The sequence below is a fragment of the Crocodylus siamensis genome, chromosome 4, assembly GCF_052110815.1.
Source record: "Crocodylus siamensis isolate JL-2025a chromosome 4, ASM5211081v1, whole genome shotgun sequence".
NCBI classification, from domain to species: domain Eukaryota; kingdom Metazoa; phylum Chordata; order Crocodylia; family Crocodylidae; genus Crocodylus; species Crocodylus siamensis.
In genome coordinates this window covers 246,600,815-246,621,527 of record NC_143398.1, presented here as the reverse complement: position 1 = coordinate 246,621,527, position 20,713 = coordinate 246,600,815, and the positions used below count along the sequence as shown (strand labels likewise).

The following is a 20,713-nucleotide window of genomic DNA, read 5'->3' as shown; positions in this document are numbered from 1 at the left end:
CTCCCCTCCCCCCACCTTCATTAAGTGAAGAACTGGGGACAAGTTCTTAACAATGGGTTAACTGGGAGGTTTGGACTCTTAGGGCTGGTCCTTAAGCAGTTGCTTTGATTGTGTGGCTACAGCCAGGCGCCTAAATCAGCGCTTTCTTGTTTGCATCAGGAAAACCCCTGGAATTTGGCCCTGTAAGATTGCCTAAAACGCGTTCCAACCTTTCCATAGGGGAGGAGGTGTGCAAGGTGGAGGCACACGTACCACGGCCTCTGATACGTTCCTTGCATGGGGAGCAGCTGGTGGAAAGGTCCCCTTGCCGGCATCTATGTTCCCTTCATAATGCTGGAGCAAAGGGACATTTGGGGGTGGCTTTACTGGGTTTCTGCAGGACATTCGGTGGCTTGTGGTTACTCCCAGTGCCTAACGATGCCTGAAACGTGTGTGTGTGTGCATGTGCTTGTGCACAGCAGGTGCTTTCCTCTTTCTGGAGCAATTCCATTCACGTGTGCACACGTGTTAGCTGAGGTGTGAAAGCAAAGGTGCTAACCCAGCTCTCTCTCTCTCTCTCTCTTTCTCTCCTCCTTCTCCCGCGTCTTTCCATGTCTTTCCTTCATCCCTCACCTTCTCCCCGTCTTCAGAGCTAGCTGGGGAGACGGTAATTGGCACAGATGAAGGTAAGAAGGGATTTCCCCATCAATGCACTTGTGGCTCGGGCCTTTAAACCAGAGACACTTGGCCGTGCACTGACAGATCACAAGGGCGTGCAAAACAAGGGGTCTTTTGCAGGGTTTTACCCTGGGAGCTGGACATGGGGGCTAATCTCTCAGCAAATATCCCTAGGTCATGCAGCCCGTGAGTGGCTGTCGTATCATAGCTTCTGCAGGGGATGCAGTTGCAAGTGGGCAATGTGGCGCCAGGGGTTTATCCTGCCACGGCGGAGGTTGAAGTCTTTGGAAGACGTGCCTGGAGCCCGTGTCTAACGGGTACCACCCGCAGTGCCATCGAGCTGCTTCTTGCAGCCACGGGGCCTTGTTATGGGGTGTCACGGGCAGGCTCATTAGCTGGAGCAGGCTAATTAGCCTGCCCTGGACATGCAAGGCGAAGGGTGATGTGAAGGTGGGAATGGCCCGGTCCGTTCAGGAGCTCTTTGTCTTCAGCCATTGCCCCTTATTTTGCACAGCAGCATTTAACCCGACAGTGAAGTCGGCGACTTCTGAGGGGGTTGCAACCGCACCGCGAGCTCTTGCCATGGGGGGTGACTGACTCCTGCCTCTGGAGCCTTGTATAAGTCCCTCTTTTTTTAAATGATGTTTCTGAGAATGGCTTGAAAAACATCATTTGAAATTTCAGCCGATCTCAAGGAGAAAATGGGCATTTTTGGGGTCATCAAAAGGAATTTTTTCCATCTTTCTTATTGATTTCCTTGATGCCATCAGCTTTAACCATTGGGTGGGTGGTGGAGTACTGGAACAGGCTCCCCGGAGACGTGGGGCAGTCTCCATCCTTGGGGGTGTTTAAGACCCAGGTAGACAAAGCCTTGTCTGGGATGATGTAGTTGGGGCTGGTCCCACTGGTGGCACTAGATGTGACCCCTTGAGGACCCTGCCACCCCTCATTTTCTATAAGTCCATTGCAAGCACAAAAATCCCTCTTCTCTCCAGCTCCGAATAGGACCGAGGTGCTTGTAGTAACCAGCTCCTTCCCTGTTCTTCACCGTGTCCTGCCCCGTTGCAGTGGTAGCACGCTGGCAGTGCCCGCATCGGCAGGGCTCTTACCTGTGGCAGCTATGATGCAGGGTCTTGTCCTGTCTGTCCCGGTGCCTTGTCGCTGTGTGAAAGGGTTTGCAGTGGGGATTTTGAAGACCGCTTTGATTGCTGACTGCTTGTTTCCAGGACCTCCAAAGAAAAACAAGGGAAAAGGCGTCATTTTAATAATCTCCTGATTTTTAAGCCAAACAGAACCTGACTCCTGCTGGTTGAACATGTTGAATGAGGAGGAGCAATACACAGCAAGGAGTTTCAGCTGGCTGAGGTTTTGGGGCTGTTATAGGTCTGCAGACTGTAGGGCACTGGGATGTGTTTGGCAGCCTGGCGTGGTACGTGGAGGCACAAAGTTGTAGAGGAGCGGGTTGGACGTGGACCTCCCGAGGTGCCTTCCAGCTGATCCTATCACACTGGAATTATCCAAGTTATAGAAACGCATTATTCTTTTGGTTGCAAATGCCCCCTTTCCCCCCCTAAAACTCCCCTCCCCAAAATGACTTGTCAGCGTTAATAGCCGATGGTCAGAGAGGAACACCGCCGCGTGCAACGCCTGGTCTGAACCTCTCCTGGCCGTGCCGTTGGTCCAGTAAAAGGTCACCCGCAAACAGCTGCAGTGGAGTCAAAATGCTTTGGGCTTTTGAAGGTGGTTTTATTTTTCCTTGAAACCATTCCCCGTAAACAAGAGACCCGAGGAAGAACGTCACGCGTTCAAAAGCTTGTCTGTGATCCTCCCAGCTACGAGGCTGGTCTGATTAACGAGGTGGACCTCAGAAATCTTTGCCTCCACGAGCAGAGCATTTCAAGGACATTTTTATAGTCATAGAAAAATGAGGGTTGAAGGAAGCTCAGGGGGTCACATCGAGTCCATCCCCTGCGCCAAGCAGGACCAGCCCCAACTACATCATCCCAGCCAGGGCTTTGTCTACCCGGGTCTTAAACACTGCCAAGGATGGAGACCCCACCACCTCTCAGATAACCTGCTCCAGTGCTTTGCCCCCTCCTCGTGAGAGAGTTTTTCCTAATATTCAACCTCAACGTCCCTTGCTGCAGCTTGAGCCCATTGCTCATCTGCCCCCACTGAGAACAGCCCGGCTCCATCCTCTTTGCAGCCCCCCTGCAGGGAGGTGACGGCTGCTATTCAATCCCCCTCGGTCTTCTCTTCTCCAGACTCAATCAGCCCATTTCTTCCTTGGGTCTTGGTTTTGCCATGTGATTTCTATGAATGGTTTGGCCAAGACCGTCAACTCGGGTCTACTGGGCACAGGGCAGGTACCATAATCCCCAGTTCCAGCTGGGGAAACTGAGGCAGGCATGCTGGGGGTGGGAAGGGAGCAGCTTTTAGGTGGGTTGCGAAGCTAGGCAGGGGACCCGTGTCTCTTCAGTGCGTGCCCTCGCAACTGGTCCCTGTAAATATGGGCGAGGGTACGGCGCTATGCTTGGCAAGAAACAGTTTAAAGACAATTTCAAGGAAAAATAAAACCGCTTGATAAAAACCCCGAAGCATTTTGACTCTTGTGGCTGTCTGTGGGTGGCATCTTTTATTGGCTGGGAGAGATTCAGACAAGGTGTTGAATGCGGGGCTTTCTCTGACCGTCAGCTGTTAGCTCTGCTTGGGTGTTGGGGACACGTTTTAGGGGGAAAGGAAAATTTGCCAAGAGTTTTGGAGGGAGGACGGGAACAAAGAGGCTTTGTTTGCAATCTGTAGGTGCCCCGAGACTTCAGGCATTTTTTTGCAAAGGAAGGGCTGGGTTTTTCCATCTTGCTGGAAACTCAATCGAGAGCGAATGCTGAAGCTGCCATCCAGCACGAGAGCTACCGGGGGTGGGGGGGAGCGGCGAACGCGCGGCGCAAGGCCAGGAACGATTGAGCTCGGATCATGGCTTGGCTTCAGGCTCCTTGGGTGTCCTTGGCAATGGCTCGAGGGTGTTGCAGCGATGGGAAGCAGCATGTGCTGGGCTTGGGAAATACAATCTCGGGGGTCGGGATGCAGCCTAGCTCTTCGGGGTTGACGGGAGTTTAGGTGCTGGGTTCATCTGGGCAGGGGGTTGATGTAGATGGGGGTCCCTGCCAGCCCTGCTGCTCTGTGGTTTCTTGCCCTGACTGTCAACTCCGCTGTACCAGGCACAGGGCAGGTACCATAATCCCCTGGTTTCAGCTGGGGAAACTGAGGCAGGCATGCTGGGGGTGGGGAGGGAGCAGCTTTCAGGTGGTTTGCAAAGCTAGGCAGGGAACCCGTGCCTTTTTTTAGCACGTGTCCTCACCCTTTCCTTTCCCCCGGGACCGATCCCTGGAGACACGGGCGAGGGCACGGAGCTACGATTGCACGGGGACTGTGGCACTGGCCATTGCAGCCATTTGCAAAAAAAGCAACGGGAGATCTGCCCATATTCAGAAAGGGAGTAAAATAATAAAGACGTTTATCTAGTTTAACGATAACTACAGACATTTCCCAGCCCAACGCCGGGGCGTGCGCCGATCAGGCGGGAGGAGAGCCCCAATTGCCGCCCGCAGACTCGCCGAGCAGGATCGAGGCCCCATCCGCCAGCCCTGCTTCCGCGATTCTTCTTTCACCTCTAGGTCTCCCCGCTCCTCTTACGAGTCCCTCTCAGAGTTGGGTGAAGACGCTGGTTTTTCGGCGCCTCTCCCAGCCTGACTCATGGGTGCAGACGGGCCAATTTTAGGCCAGGCGGGGAGCGGAAAATATGCACCGTTGCAAGGCAGCGTCAAGGAGTTGCCCTTGCAAAAAGTGCCGGAGAAGGGCTCGGCCAGGATGTTTCCACCGGCAGGGAACGTCCTGCTCTCGTAGAGCCAGGGCCGGGGGCTGGTCCCGGTAGGTGGGGTTGAGCGGACCCCAGGAGACCCGTCCCCGTGTCCTAGGTAAGTGGCGTGGAGAGCAGAGCCGTCCACGTGAGGCCGGGTGAGCCACGGTGGATGCTCTGAGGGAAGGTCCTTGCTTTGGCCACGCAGATGCGAGACCCTCCCGGCTCTGTTTCTGATTCGGCCTTTGCTTTGGTTCCCGTCGCAGGAAAACGCACGCTGGGAGGCACCTGCATCGTGCATGGGCGGGTGGAGGCTCCCGAACCTCGAGCACGGGGGTGCGCGGGGCTGGCGTGGAGGAGCATCGGCACAGGTTGAATCCGCGGACCCGGCCATAGGTAGAGGCCGGACGCAGCGCCCCCGGCCTCTCTCCGGCTTCACCCCTGCTCGCTTTCTCCCCAGAGCCCAGGAGCTACGTGGAGTCGGTGGCGCGGACGGCGGCAACAGGCGGTGGGGGGACACCCCCCAGCCCACCGGCCCCGCAGGGCTACGACACGGACGCGCCGGTGAGGAACGGGACCTTTGCTGCCCCCAGCCCCCTTTCGACCAGCAGCCCCATTCACAGCGTGGACGGGTAAGCAGCCGGGCCGGGCTCCCCGTGCCTCCCGCGGCTGTTCGAGCCGCTTGCCGGAGCTTGGGGTAGGATCAGGCGCTGCATTGGCAGCTGGGCAGAGCTGGTCTGACGGTCTGGGTGGGACCCGGGTGCACTGTGGGATATCCCCCTCCTTTCTTGGAGGCCCAGCTGGTCGAAAACCCCCAAGCTGCCCATCCCCGTGGCCTCTGGGCACCGGGGTTATGAGGCTTAAGGCTCTCTGCAGCCCTGACCCCACCCCAGCAAAGGGTTATAGGACGGCATCCCCATCCCAGGGCCGCCCGCCGGGGTCTGGACAGCCCTTGGCTAGCAGAGGGCACTGGGCCTGCGCTCCGCTCTGGAGCGACATTGCTGCTCCGTGCCTCGGTTTCCCCATGTTTGCAAGTGGGCTCTGGGGGGGCCTGTTGGGCAAAGAGCTCCATGCAGGCCAGGGGGAGGAGGAGGAGGAGGGTCAGCCTGCTCTGGTCTGTCCTTCGCAGGGTCTCCGTCCTCAGCTACCCGTCGGAGAGCAGCGTCCAGGGCCCGGCGGCATCCCTGCAGCCCTCGCCCGACTCCAGCTTCCTCGCGGCCGCCGCGTCGCAGGCCCCGTCGGCTCAGAGCAGCTACCAGAGCGCCTCTCCGTCCCCCTTCGCCGCCGACTACCCCGCCGGGCGAGCCGCCACGCCACCCGAGGCCCAGGCGCGGGCACTGGCCCAGGCGAGCGTGGCGGGCGTCCACGTGCTGCCGGGGAGCCCTCGTGCCCTGCACAGGACTGTGGCCACCAACACGCCTCCCAGCCCCGGCTTCGGGCGGCGAGCCCTCAACTCTGGCACGGCGGGCGCGCCCGGGAGCCCGGGGCTGGGCCGGCACGCCGTGGGCCCCCAGGGCAGCCCCGGCCTGGCCCGGCACCCCCCCGGCAGCCCCGGCTTGGAGCGGCACGTGATGTACGGCTACGGGACCCCCGAAGAGCGGTGCCCCACGCTGTCCCGGCAGAGCAGCGCCTCGGGGCTGCAGGGGCCCTCCACGCCCTCCTTCCCCGTGTCGCCGGCCTACTACCCCGGCCTGAGCAGCCCGCCGTCCTCCAGCCCGGACTCGGGCACCTACCGGCAGGGCAGCCCCACGCCGCAGCCCGCGCTGCCCGAGAAGCGGAGGATGTCGGCGGGCGACCGTGCCCACAGCCTGCCCAGCTACGCCACGGTCAACGGCAAGACGTCCTCGCCCGTGTCCAGCGGCATGTCCAGCCCCGGGGGCGGGAGCACCGTGGCCTTCCCCCACACCCTGCCGGACTTCTCCAAGTTGTCCATGCTAGGTAAGGACACGGGCTCTCGGGTCGGGTCCCTGGCTCGTAGGGCTTTGCTGGCTGCCCCGCGGCACCGGGAAGGGATGCTTCCCCCTCCTCAGGGTGTCCCCTCGCTCTGCAGTGACCCTGTCCGAAATACCAGGGGGGAGGGATGATAGTCAGGCTGGAAGGGCTTGCACCTAGTCCAGGTCAGGCCCGACTAAACACCGAGCAGTGTCCCTCCAACCTGCTCCTGGATGTTTCCGAGGATGGAGACTGCATCGCTCCTTGGGAGACGGCCCCTCCTCGTGCCCTGCCTCGGTTTCCCCGGCTGCTGCTTGAGGCCACTGCTCCTCGTGCCGTGTCCCGGGCAGCCCCCCCCTCCCCTCCTCGCAGCGCATGTCCCCTGCGATGGCCGTGGAGCGGGGCGTGTGGTCCTCACTCAGGCATAGCTCGCTGGCGGGGTCGGGGGGGGTCTGATGGACGTCGGTGCCTATCCTAGATTGCTACCGTCCGCCTGGTGCTCTGGTCCAGGGCTCGTGTACAGCGCCCTGGTCTGCTCCATCCGCTTGCCTCCCTCCTGCCCGTCCGGTCCCGTGGCTGAGCTTCCTCTGGCCCATCCTCCCCTCGGCCGCGGGGCCCTGGCCTGCAGCTCGCGGGGAGCTGGGGACAGTGACCTACCCCCCGGCCTCCTTTCCTCGTGTCCACGCAGGCGATGGCTCGGGGGCAGAGGTCCCATCCGGTGTTTTTATTCTTCTAAAAACAGCTCTCAGAGGGTCAAAACAGGGAAGTGTGGAGGAGAAGCAAAGGCAGCTCGGGGATGGAGGAGAAGCCGGGGGTGCTTGTTTTCCAGGCCTCCTTGCCTGGAGGATCATTGATCCACCAAGGACCGGGGAGGAAAGGGGCGCGGGGTGCGCTGGGGCAGGGGGCGAGGGGCACGGCCTCTGCACCAGCCCTGCCAGGACCCTCCGTGCTGGAGGAACGGGGGAAAACCCTGCGCGGACCCGGGCACTCGCCCGCCGGCTCCTTTGGTTTCCTCTCTGAAACCTTGGGGTTTCCCTGGAGCTCGGGGGCACCCTTCAGGGGATCTTGCATCACCTGGTTGAGAAGAGCTGGTTTGAAGAGAGAAATGCGGGGAAAAACCCTGGCCAGGCCCCGTTTTTTCTCCCTTGATCTCATCCATGGGCTGCTTGCCTTTTCCACCCTGCCCATTTCCATCAGGGTCCCGGCTGCAGCCTCGCCCCCGCGAGCCGGCGCCCACGTAGCAACCAGCAAAACACTGGGAAACAACACGCCGGCGGGCGGGGGGCCGGGAGGTGCCTGATTGCAAGGCCCCGCGCGTGCCTTCAGTCTCGCCGCCCGGTTGTGGAGGTTTCCCCGCTTTGGGGACTCGGGAGCTTTGCCGGCTCGGAGCGGCCCCCCGAAACCGCCTGGTTTGCAAGCCGCGTTGTGCCCCCGGTGCGCCGGGAGGACGGTTACGGCCCCGCTCCACGCAGGTCGGGATATTTCGGCTGCGTGGCTAGTGCTAGGAGGAGAGGAGCCTGGGCTCGGGGTCTGAACGGTGCCTCAGTTCGGGAAGGTTTCCAGACAGATCCAGGGACCCCTGGGGTGCGGGGCTGCATGTCTCTTGCTGCGTGGCCTGATTTTTCTCTCTGTCCCCCGCCCCCAGACAGCAGCCCCGAGACTCGGGCGAACGTCAAGTTTGTGCAGGACACCTCCAAGTACTGGTACAAGCCGGAGATTTCCAGGGAACAGGGTGAGTGGGCAGCCGAGGCCAGGTGGGGGTTTATTTGCCCCCCGTCTCTGGGCTTGTCTGCCCAGAGCCCTTCCAGGGGGACCTGGGAAGAGAGGCCGACCCTGCTCGGTCTCCAAGCCCCCCTTGGCCGGTCACGTGCCGCCTGGTGCCTCAGTTTCCCCTCCTGTCACAGGGGCCGTGCGCTGCACCACGGTGGGGGGTGCGAGCAGATCTGTTGCAGGGTTTGGAGATGCTCCAGTGCCAGGGGTTATAGATCAGTGCCCCAGATGAGGCCAAAAGAGGAGGGGAAGCTGCTGGGGGAGGAATGAGGAGTCCGGGTGCTTCGTGCCCCGGACCCCAGCAGGCACCAGGAGACCCCGCGGTGCTACACAGAGGCCTGGCGTCACACTCACGGCTCTCGTCCCCATCCCTGCAGCCATCACGCTGCTGAAAGACCGGGAGCCCGGGGCCTTCATCATCAGAGACAGCCACTCCTTCCGCGGGGCCTACGGGCTGGCCATGAAGGTGGCGTCGCCTCCGCCCACCGTGGTGCAGCAGAACAAGAAAGGTATTGCGTGCATGCGTGTGCATGCATGTGTGCGTGTCCCGCTGCCCCCGGATCCCACGCCCCAGTGCTCGTGGATGAGCCCCTGGGGGAGCTGGTGTGAGAGGGGATGGGGGATGCAACTTTCACGCAAAGCCTCTGTGCTGTGGAGGGGCAGAAGGAAGTCAGAGGGGGCTTCGGGGAGCCTGGAGGGAGGGAGAAGGGCTCTGGGTCCTGCCAGGGTGAGGCTGCTGGCGGAGACCCCTGTGCCCTGGTCCATGGCACGGTGCCACCGGCTGAGACCCGCGTGGGCTTTGTGCCCGTTGGCTCCTCTTCTCCCCCCAGGAGACATCACTAACGAGCTGGTGCGGCATTTCCTGATCGAGACCAGCCCGCGGGGCGTCAAGCTCAAAGGCTGCCCCAACGAGCCCAACTTCGGTGAGTCTTTGCCCCCGTGCCGTGGGGAGACCCGGGGCCCGTCCCGTGTCCGGTGAGAGCCATGTGTGATCGTAGTGCCCGGGAGGGGGCAGAGATCTCTTCTGGATCCACCGCAGTTGTGGTCAGTGCACAGCTCCCCCCGAGCCGTGACACCTCGCGAGCCCAGCTGTGCATGCACACGCGTGTACATGCACATGTGTGCTGCTCAGAATAGACCCTTCTGGGTTGGAGGGATGAGCCAGCTGCGGCTTCAGCGAGGCCTGGGCCGGGGTGCCGCTTCGGCGCCCACCTCCCTGCGAGCTGGCACTGCCCTCGGCCCGCAGGACGTCGGCACGCTCAGCCTGCTGGGGTCGATGCTCGTGGGTCACCTCTGCTCTCCCTGGCCACAGCTCAGGGAGGCCGATCCCTTGCTAGGCGGGAGCCAGGGGTGTGGCGGCTGCGGCCCGATGGAGCAGGAGTGGCGGCTGGCCCGGGCCGCCGCTGACCTGCGGCCTTGTTTGCTGACGGCCTGAGACGTAGCCAGGGTGCACGGGGAGGGGTGTCCGGATCCGCCCGGGCCTGGAGGTCACACTTGGCACACGTTCAGCGGGCCCAGAGAAACGGCTGTCAGCTCAGCATGGAGGGAGAGGCCTGGCCTGGATCTTGTCCTGAGACCGCACATGCACGCATGCGTGTACATGCATACACGTGGTCACACTGCTTCCCCTGCCAGGTGCCTCTCCTGCATTCCGCTCATGTGGGGCTTTTGGCCCGCTGATATGTCCTCCATAGGAGGTTTATGTTGAGCAGATTCTTTTTGGTATTGGTGGTGGAACCGGAGCGTGCTCCATCCACTCCATGCATTGACCTGGTATTGCAGTGCCTCCAGGACCGGTGCAAAAAACAAAAACAAAAAAAAAAGTGTACATGCATACACACGTACAAGCATACATATGCATTAATGCACACGCACATATGCATACAGGCATGTACGCACATATGCATTTGCCTAGCATGCCTGCACATACCCGCATGCACATACACGCATGTGCATACATGAGCACACACATGCAGGCATACATACACACGGGATTCTCCAGGTCCTGGGCCCTGGGGCTGCCTTCGTCCCCACTCCGGGCAGCGTCCCCACCCTGAGCTTGCTCTTGGCTGGGCCGGTTCCCAGCAGGTCACCACCCAGCCGTCCCCTCTCAAGCCCCTGTGCTCTGCAAACCCACTGCCAGCCCCAACCCACATGATCCCCCCGGCACGCTGAGCACAGGAGCCGGGCCAGGCCTGGTCTCCCACCCTGGGCACGGGGTCTGAGAGGGAGGAGCAGGCCCTGCTGCTGCCCCCCTGTGCTCACGGGCCAATGCAGCCTCCAGCCTGCTCTGCCCTGGGGCTTTGCCCTGTTGCAATTAGGAACCCCCTCTCTGGGGACCTGTGCACTGACCCTGCCGTGTCCCCCCATCCTAGGATGCCTGTCAGCCCTGGTGTACCAGCACTCCATCACGCCGCTGGCGCTGCCCTGCAAGCTCGTCATCCCCGACCGAGGTAGGGACCGGGGACAGACGGGGCGCTGACGGAGCCCCTTCGTGCCTCCTGGCTCGGAGAGCTGGGAAGGGGGCTGGGGAACAGAAGAACAGCGTTGCTGCATCCTCCCTGTGCTGTCTTTCAGACCCCACCGAGGAGACGAAGGAGGCAGCGTCCACCGCCAGCTCGGCCACCGATCTGCTCAAGCAGGGCGCAGGTGAGCAGGCCCCGTGCCCGGGTCTTGGCACGTCGGGGCAGCTGTTATCCAGATGTTCGCTCCCTGCGTGAGACTGAGGGAGCTTGTAGCCCTGTAGCCATCCCCATGACCCCTCCCCCCCAAGCCCACAGGGGTGCTTTTTAAGGGAAGAAAAGGCAATTTAGGGAAAGAAAGGTCTCACAGTTACTGGGTTAGACGGGCACAGCCAGGGCTTGGCTCCTTCTGGGCACAGAGCCAGCGTAGACGATGCTCCAGCAGACCGGGGAGGGGAGAGGAAGAGGGTAGTGGAGCGTGCCAGGACTCCTGGGTCCTATTCCCACGCCAGCCACTGCTGTTAAGCTGCTCAGCTCCCATCTCTGCCTCTGTTTCCAGAGGACAAGGCACATCTCAGCCGGCTCTGGGAATGCCACCCACTCCGTGGAGCCAGGTTTCCCCCCCTGGTCCGAGCCGGGGATTCGAGCTTGGGTCCTACGCGCTAGTAGCGGCTTGTTCCCGAGATGGGCGATGAGACCCCCCGGAGCAAGCTCACGCCTGTCCCCCCCTTTCCCCAACAGCCTGCAACGTGCTCTTCGTCAACTCGGTGGAGATGGAGTCGCTGACGGGCCCCCAGGCCATCGCCAAGGCTATCGGCGAGACGCTGGGCGCCGAGCCCGCGCCCGCCGCCACCATCGTGCACTTCAAGGTCTCCGCACAGGGGATCACCCTCACGGACAACCAGCGGAAGTAAGGGGGCAGCTGGCTTGGGGGGGGCTTTGAAACCCTCTCGCGGCCTCGTCCCTCCTTGTCCTGCTGGGGTTGGAGCCCGGCTGCTCGGGACACCGGGGTTCGGGCCTCTGCCCTGCCACTGACGGCCCTCACGGCCTCTAGCGAGTCGCTTCATCCCAGTGGGCACCTTTGTGGGCCTAGAGCTCAGTGCTGCAGACCCTGCCTCGGGTTAGCGCCTCCGGGCATCGGGCTCATGGGGTCGTGTTTGCCTTTCAGGCTCTTCTTCAGACGACACTACCCCCTCACCACCGTTACCTTCTGCGACTTGGACCCGCAGGAGCGGAAGTAAGTGCTTGGGTCCAGCCACGTCTCCCGCCACCCTTTCTGGGCATGCACATGTGTGTGTGTGTGTGTGTGCATACGTGTGTGTGTGCACCCATTTCTATTCCCTCGTCCTGTCTCCTGCGGCCACAGAGCATGGTCTGTCTGCACCCTCCGTATCACACCCCTTCAGGGTTTGATCAAACCCACGTCAGTCTTTTCCTCTGCAGACAAAACCACCCTAGTTCCCCCCAGCCTCGAACCATTGCTGCTGCTCTCTGCTGGGCTCTTTCCACTTCGTCCCTATCCCTGCGGTGCCCAAAACTAGATGCAGGTTTTAGCAGGAGGAAGCACCAACCTGGGGCTGCGACTTTGCTGCCATCACTGGTGACCTGGTCCCCGGGAGGCCACAAATCATTGCACCCCCCCGGGTGTTGCTATTCATTGATACTGCTGCGGGCAACTCTTAAGCCAAGCGGTTCGGTTTTAGGCTGGGTTGGGTAACTTCTTGACCCTGACGACATGCATAACCTGCCGTTTTTCACCGGCTGGGGAAAATAGGGGTGTGTATTGCACGTGAAGGAAAGGATCCCTGCTTGTCTGGTAGAGAGGTGCACCAGCCTGGAGAACCGGTAATAAGAGGAAATTGGCTGGGATCCGGTGATCCCTGCAGAGAATAGCAACACCCCTTCGCCCCGGGGCCCTGCCAAGGTCTGGGAGAAAATAACCTGAGATGTACGTCTCCTTCTTTGGAGGTGTCCGAGCAGAGGCTAGGCGGGCGTCTCTCTGGGATGGGTTGGGAATAACACTTCCCAGGTGCACAAGTCCAGATTTGGGGCCTGCACGTCAAGAAGGGACGTGGGTGGTTTGGAAAGAGTCCAGCGCAGAGCGACTAAGGTGCTGGGGGGCGTCGGAGACAAAACTCATAGAGTACCTAAAGAAGTGGGGCTGTCGGGGAGCTGCGGGGTCATGTCCAGCCCTGACAAACTCTGCGTGAACCTCAGAGCCGCACGACACGGTTGCCCCGACACGGCCCCAGGCATCACCCCTGCCCCGTCCCGGTATGCTCGAGACCCCAGGAGGCCATGCCCCTATTAGAGGAAGGCAAATCCTGCCCTCTCCCCCCTCAGTCTGTATCAATCTGAAAGTGGGGTAAAATTCCCTCCTGGCCCCAAATTTGATGTTGGTCTGACCCTGAGCAGGGGGCAAGACCCTCCAGCCAGGACCCTCTGGGTTTGAGCTGGAAACCTTGAGCTCGAGTCACGAGTCTCCTTCCAAAGAGCCTGCAGTGGCTCTGGCCGTGGGTGGGGGCCTCCTCCGCTCAGGACCCTTGGAAGTGCCTCCCCAGATCTAACGCACCCCCCGGCTGACACGGGTGACCCGGCGGAAGGCTGTCCGGTCTCCAGGGGTGGCGGGGAAGGCATTTCTGGGGCGGATGGGAAGGGTCAAGGCCAACTTCTCCGTAACACCGCTCGGTTAGGGTGGGCGGAAGGGTCCTCAGCGCCTGGCAGCCGATGCGCCTAACCCCATGCGGGGGTCCGAGGGGGCCTCCGCTTGCACCGGGAGACTGAGTGTGGCCAACTTCTGCAAGCAAACCTGGGTTGTGCTTGGATGGGGGGGCCGGTGAGAGAGGCTTGACCTTGACTGAGGATGCTAGCAGACCGAGGGCTGGGGGCTTTCAGGAGCGCGGGGCTGGCTGGGCTTGGGAGCACCGTCACCGGCCGTGCCGGAGCTAACGCCGGGCTTTGCTTTTCTCCTTGCAGATGGGCTAAGTCAGAGGGCGGCGGGCCTGCAAAGTAAGTGCCACGGGTCACGTCCCTTCCCATCCTTTACCCCCCAGCTCGGGGCGGGGTTCAGATAAATCCCACTTCCCCGGACTCCTGGGACCTTCAGTCCGTGCCCCCGGTGGGGATGTCTGCAGGCGGAGACCCAGCAGCGACTCTGCCTCCTTGGTCCAGGTCTTCCAAGGGGCAGGACGGGGGGCCGATGGAAATGGACGGCGGTCGCCCGCCCCAGCGTCCGAGGCGGCCACGCGTCTCAGGCTGCGTTGGCTCGGGCCGAGACGGGGGCCGACAAAGCTCCTTTGTTCCCTTTCCCCAGTGCAGGGCTGGCCTGCAAGGAGGCGACGGGTACGAAAGCCCCCAGGGTGGGGACGTGCCACCACGACCCCCGGCAGAGTGAGCGGGGGTCTGGGCACCCCACCGTCTCCTTCCCCGCCACCTCCCCGCGGCCGGCGGCAGTGCGTCCGAAGCCCCGCGGACCCCTCTCCTCTCCCCCTCTGCTCGGGCGCGTCCCTGGCCCCGCGCCTCTGTCCCCTGCGAGGCCGGAGACAGGTCCCCGGGAGCTCGGGCCCTGCTAATTTTAGCCATTGTGACCGTGGCGGGTTTTTCTTAGCCCCCCCAGCTGTCGGGATTTTTCCCTCTCTAATTAGAAGCGGCGCAGGCTGGAGACGTCTCGCAGTCTGCACCCCCGAGCCCCGTATTTATAACGGCTAATTCGAACAAGGACATTTGGTTCCTCTTGTGACTGAGCAGGGGGATAGTTACAGGCACGGGCGGTCCTGCCCTGCAGAGGATATACCCCCCGCCCCTGCCCACCCCGCACGGTCGGGGAGGTGAAGTGTCCCCAGGGCCGGCCCGGACAATGCCCCATTGATGCCGGGGACGAGGCGGCCGTGGGGGTGGAAAATATGCCGGTCATGCCAAGCATCCGGACGCGGTGCCAGCGTCGACGAGCCTGGCTTGCAAAAGTCCCCCTGCCCTGGCGGGCGCTAGGGCAGGGGCTTGCTCCATCTGAGCAGCTCTGTCTGCCCCTTCCCCTCGGCTGTGTGAGGGGCCCTGATTAAATCCATTACCCCTTGGGGACAGGAACAGCCCCTGGTTTTTTTGGGAGCCGCCTAAGACCCACCGGATCCATGGGTTGTGACTCAGCCTAAGGGGTTTAGAGACCCACTGCCTGCTCGCGGCATCCCAGTCCCTTTGGGACATCTCAGCTGCAAGGGGCAAGCCAGGACTGGGCTTCTCCTGCCCCCCAGCCCCCATTTGTAGCTCTCCATTAACGCTCGCCGTCTCCCCGCCAGGCTCTTTGGCTTCGTGGCCAGGAAACAAGGCAGCACGACGGACAACGTGTGCCACCTCTTTGCTGAGCTGGACCCCGACCAGCCGGCGGCCGCCATCGTCAACTTCGTCTCGCGGGTGATGGTCAGCTCGGGCCAGAAGAGATGAGCGGGCGCCCGCGGGCGCGTCTCGCCCTTGAATTTTGGAGAAGGACTTGGAGCGGAGCCGAGAAGGAGCGCGAGGAAGTGCATGGTGGGAGAGGGAAGTGAGTTTGGGGGGAGGGGGAGGAAGGTTGGACACGTGGAAGGAGCATGAACCGCCACAGCCGAGAACCCAGCAAGCCATGCCAGCCCCGGCCACGTCACAAGCCACGTGACCAAAGCAGGACCAGGGCAGCTTTGGGATCCGCGGCCCCGAAGCTGGTCCTGGCGACCCATTTCCCTCCCCACCGCTACCCCGGCTCAGGGCAGAAGGGGGCATCGATGCCACCGAAACCAACTCCACGCAGAAGCATCCGTCCTTCGTATCCATGGACCGGTAGGAAGTGGCCCGTGTTTGGGGGCGGCCGAAGCCACGTGGCCGCCCTCTGGGCCCTTTGCTCCCCACCCCCTCCCCCTGCTGCCTCCGTGCCCTTGCCGTGTGCGCGTGTTGCTAGATGCACCCTTAGCCGCTGGACAAGTCCCCGGCGCCAGGGCCAGGTAGAGGGGCGGGGGTCCCTGAGCTACCTGCCCCAGTCATGCCCTGATTTCGGGGGAGTCCCTCTTCGCACTGTGGACCGAGGACACACAGGTGAGCCACTGGGATTCCACCCAGGACGCGGGCCACACCAACACTCCCTTGCACACGCGCGGCAGGGAGCAGGGCCGCTCACAACCTGCTCCAAAGACAAGAGACCCGGTCAGAAGCGGCTCCGGGGCTGTGTCCCGGGAGGCTGCCTGCCCCGTGCCCCTGGTCTTGTTCTGCAGGGCGTCCCCGTCACATGCCGGGTGGGATCCTGCCTCTTTCCAGCCTTGTCTCCCCTGCTCTCCTGGATGTTGCATGGCCCGTCAGCTGCATGCAAGCAAATTCCCATGGGCACCTTGGGCACGTTCTTTTTAGTTTCGGAGGCCACCAGCCCTCGGTCTGGCGCAGAAAGGCCGCGTGTTGCATAGCACACGCGTGGGCACACGACGGGGCAGCCGCGAGCGTGCGGTTCTGCAGACACCGGGGTCCCTTCCTCTCCTGTCGTCAGATCTGATACTGCATTTCTCCGCCTACCACATGTCCTGCAATAAGACCCGGGCCTTATGTCTGAAAGGCAGGAGGAAGAAAGCGAGGCCCTCCCGTGCTGCGAGCGAGGGAGCGGAGGCTGCTCGCTGTAGGGCATGTCGCCTATCCCCTGGCAAGCAGCTGAAGCAGCACTTACCGTATTTCCTCGCCTATAATGTGCCTGCCAGTTTCCAGCAGCTGTTTTGTGGGAAAAGGCAGGCATTTGTATGCGAAAATATATGGCATAAGAAGCTGCCCATGCCAGGAGGGATGCGCTGAGGCAATCCAATTAGGATTTGCGTGGCCTGGCTGTGAGGAGGGCGTTGAGGGGTGAAGAGCTGGGGCGGGGTGCTCTAGAAAGTAACAGGATTTCTTTTCTGCCCTGGTGCCTGGTTGCACCCTTAGCCAGGTGCCTTCAGGGGGGAAACCTAAAGGGCCAGGCTTGTTTGTGGACCTCCAAGCAGATGGGTCTGTTAGTTTTTAATTCTGAAATCTGGAACCCCAAAAGACCCCCCAGGGCATCTCCCCAGAGCCTCCAGCCTGCGCTCAGCCCCAGTTCAGTCCCAAGAGCTGCACTGTCCCCGAACCCCCTTTGTATGTATCATGATTATAGATCCGCTGGGGCAGGGACGCAGACAGGGAAGGGGCGGTGGGGACTTCACTGGGGCAACGTAATGCAAGGCTCCGTGGTCCAGGCTGCGTGTTAACCTCCCAGAGACCCCCAGCCCCCGGCCCTTCCACCTGAGCTCTGCTCCCACTTCCAGAGACGCAGCCCTGCTATATCTAATATATATAGGAGCTCTCCCGACAGGATTACTGTAAGCTAATCGCAAAAATCTTTTCAAGGAAAGGTTAAATTTCCACCGAAGATATTTATTTTTTGCCCTGTTGCTTTCGGCGTATCTTATCTCCACTATATACAGCCCCCTGCACCCTGTCTAGAGCCTTGTATGTATAGCGCCACGGATAACAGCTGACCCCCCGTCCCCTCCCTGACCCACCTCTTACAGACCCCAGCCTCCCCCTTCCCCTCCCTTCGGCCTACAGGAACTCGTTAGCACCTAGAGCAAGCGAAGCATGCAAAGTGCGTGAGCTGCAACCCCATTGCCGTGAGACGCGAGGGCCGGTGGCGTGTGCGTGAGTGCGTGTGTGTGTGTGCATGTGCGGGACGCGGCTGCGTGCGCGTCGAAGCCTTTGGTTGGTCTTGGGGATGTGTTGAGAGACTGCTGCGTGGATGGAAGCATTGACGGGGGCTCCGCGCCCCCCGTCCCACCCTACGGTTGAGGCCTTTTTTTTATAGCATTTAAGTTGCTTTCGACAATAGAAACCTCCCTCCTTCTGCAGAATTCGAGGCAGATGGACCGCTCAGCCATGACCTTCTCACCCTGCCATTAACCGATTAGAGAAACACTGTGTTTATAGAGATATAAAGATGATATATTTTTGCAAGTCTCTATTTTTCAGACTACATTATTTTTTTTTTCCCTCACCCTCACCGCTAAAACCAGTGTTGGGTTTTTTTCTCTTTGATTTCAAGCCGCTGGCCCGCTCTCCAAAATGGGGGCTCGAACCCAAAGCTCAGAGGGTAGCTCCCATCAAATTAACCTGGCGATCTCATGTATAACCCCACCGCAGCCGAGACCTGACAGTGACAAAGCACTTGCTTTCTGCTGTGACCTGCTCACGGCTCAAATACTAACTCACTCGCTGAAGACAGAAGATTTAGACCCTGTCGAAATCTCGAATGCTAAGGTCGCCCATAGATTGTATTTATAACACAAAGCTAGTAAGGAACTAACCAGCTCTTTTTCCAGATGTGTTTACTTTGGGTTGAAAGTTGCATTTTCTGGGTAACTTTCTGGATTCACTGAGCCAAAGCATCAGTGGGTGCGTCTGCATGTTCATTAATGTGCTTTAAATAATGCGCAGTAAACCTAGTACTTCCGGGCATGTCTATACATGTGCTTTAATGCACTTTAGCTTATTTTAATGCACATTAAAGTGTCACTGAAAAAATGCTATTTAGTTAATGTGCATTAAAATAGGTTAGTGCAGATTAAAGTACACATGTAGGCATGCCCAGTATAACTTTGCTGATGTCCACCCAGCTACCACGCCAATGTACGCCAGCTGACAGCCTGGCTTCACTGTCCACGTTCATTTTATTGTGTTCGAAAGGACCAGCAAAGGCGTTGGGTTGGTTTCTTTCGATGCAGTCACCGTATTTGAGATGGACACATAATGCCATTTAGCCCAGCGAACATTTTGTTGTAATCTCACTGCCATTTTTTTTCCCCCCAGCAGTGGATGTTATATCTTACACACACCCACACATGTGTGTACACACACACACACACACACACACACACACACACTGACTTCATGCACAAAGAACTGCATATATTCTTGCCAAAGATAGCCTTTGAAACGCACTTTCCCCCAATCCCGCGTATGTGTTATTATTTTTTGTTGTTTCCTGTCTGTGCCTTTTTATTTTATTTTTTTTTAACAACCCTCTTTGCTGTCGATTCTGAAGTAAGTGCCAGGCCACACATTTGAATTCAAGCTTGATAGAAACCAGCTACAAAAATGTCCTGCGTTTTTCATGTGCCGTTTTTGTGCCTGGTTGGCCGTTTTCGTGCCTGGTTGGCCGTTTTTGTGCCTGGCTGTTCATTTTAATGCTGCAATTACTACTTTTCATGTATAGCCTGTTTAAGTGTATGGTGCAGTTAGCCACTGAATTGCACGGTAAATGTAATGTGTGTGAATGTCAGAAAGGCCCGGTTGAGGCCGACTGGCTGGAGCTCTCTCTTCCTGGCAAGCTGAGAGCGGGTACATGAAAACCTGGCGTCTTTAGCTGCAGACTGAGTGATAAAAGCAACAGCTCAGTCAGTCTCTAACCTTTCATCTCGACCCATCTGGATGTAATAACCACAGAGACAAAGCACTTGGCCTCAGTTGCTTGTATCTTAATCCCTTCTCCAAGACAGAGGCAGAAGGTACTTTAGGAGAAGTCTTTCCATCGTCTTCAATGAGTGCCGGGCAACGCTCTTCAACCTCCCTCCCAGTATGTATCAGCTGGACCCCTCCTCCTTGGTGCTGCCATCCAGCCATGTGCCTCGCTCCCTATTCAGGTGAACCCAATCCAGCCTTGAGCGTGGGGGGATGTTGGCTTCATCTCTCCAGCTGCTCTAGTTGAAACGTTGCCTTCAAAGTCGTCTTCCCAGGTCTTTGGTCAGACTCGTCCCTGGCTGCTGCTCCGGCCCCTGCACGTCGCCGGGTCCGGCTGACCCAGACGGGGTCAGGGCGGCAGCTTTGGATTCCAGGACTCCTGGGTCCCACCTGTCCTGCTGATGCATCCCGGGACGGCCAACTGTTGAGCAGCGTGCCTCTTTAGACCTAATACCTTCGATTGTCCGGGGGGTGGGCTACCCACAGCAGTTGAGGGCAAAGGTCCCATCACCTCTAGTGGGGAGGGATCCCTTCAAATCTTGTCCTTAAAGTTCCCAAAGCACTTTTGCGAGGGCCTCAGTGGAAAGGCTCTGCAGGAACACAAAGCACTACCATAAAACAAATCTAGACGGCAAAATGTGCTGATTCAGCAGACAGGAAAACGAGACAGCAAAGGGGGTCGGGGTCTTTGTTTTGTTTTCAAACTAGTTCTTCATGGGTTTTTTTTGGGGGGGGGGGTTCTTTAAAAAAAATCCTTTTCTTTTTCTTTTTCTTTTTTTGCAGTATTTCTCCTGTCCTGTCTCTCCCGTTGTTGTATGTTGTCGTCATCATTTGGGGAATGTTACAATGTTATTTGCTAATCAGTGTTAATGAAGAGGTTAGAAATGACTTTTTGGGTTTTTTTTTGTCGGTTTGAGTTTTTTTTCACCATGTCAATTATAAAAAAAAAAAAAAAAGTCAGAAATGCGCACTCGCAAAAAAAAGGGGGGGATAGGGGGAAAACTCCCTCACTTTTCCCGTTTCTGTGTATTTATAGAGATGGAAATATCCTTTATATTTTGTATCTTTGTGCCCATACCTTTGTCACGTGTATAAAGGCGACCCCGTTACCCGCCACCCGTGTGTGAATGTGCAGAACTCCCCCCTTGGCTATTCTCTTCCCTTTGTACAGAAGCCCGACTCTCTGCAGTTCATTGTATGGCTTTATAAGTGATAAAAGAAAAAATAAATCAATTATCTAAAGTATACCGTTGCTTGGAATGCCAGCTTGGAGTCTGGAGTGCTGGAATTGTATCTCGAAATGTACGGGAATGCAGGAATAAATGCTCTGTTCTTTTTGCACAGGGAAATCTGTCTGGTGTATGTTATCTCCGGGCTGGTTGCTCTGCTGAAGACTTGGTGGTAGGCCTGGGGGAGTGCAATGATTCTCTTACGTAGGGAACTACAGCCCATGTTAAGCACCTGTGGCTAGAGACATGGAGAAATGGGTTTCTACTCAGCTTGAGTTCCAGCTTGGTCTCCCTGGGTGCATCTACGTGTGCGCCTTAATGTGCATTAGCCTATTTTA

The 20,713-nt window shown here is 59.1% G+C and overlaps 1 protein-coding gene across 7 annotated transcripts in view; it reads left to right on the top strand.

Moving 5' to 3' along the window:
• Positions 1-20,495, top strand: part of TNS1 (tensin 1) — a 59,094-nt gene extending 38,599 nt beyond the window's left edge. For 5 of the 7 annotated variants that reach the window (XM_090046106.1, XM_090046110.1, XM_090046109.1 and 2 more), the window contains 12 exons: positions 630-665; positions 4,974-5,145; positions 5,643-6,451; positions 8,091-8,177; positions 8,593-8,724; positions 9,046-9,138; positions 10,591-10,668; positions 10,793-10,864; positions 11,419-11,587; positions 11,846-11,914; positions 13,654-13,686; positions 14,970-20,495. In XM_090046106.1, coding sequence (XP_089902232.1) covers positions 630-665; positions 4,974-5,145; positions 5,643-6,451; positions 8,091-8,177; positions 8,593-8,724; positions 9,046-9,138; positions 10,591-10,668; positions 10,793-10,864; positions 11,419-11,587; positions 11,846-11,914; positions 13,654-13,686; positions 14,970-15,114 — 1,895 coding nt within the window. In that variant the 3' untranslated portion in view covers positions 15,115-20,495. The remainder of the gene's footprint in view (positions 1-629; positions 666-4,973; positions 5,146-5,642; positions 6,452-8,090; positions 8,178-8,592; positions 8,725-9,045; positions 9,139-10,590; positions 10,669-10,792; positions 10,865-11,418; positions 11,588-11,845; positions 11,915-13,653; positions 13,687-14,969) is intronic. The other 2 variants (XM_090046111.1, XM_090046108.1) reach the window with 1 other exon arrangement.
• The last annotated feature ends 218 nt before the right edge of the window (positions 20,496-20,713 follow it).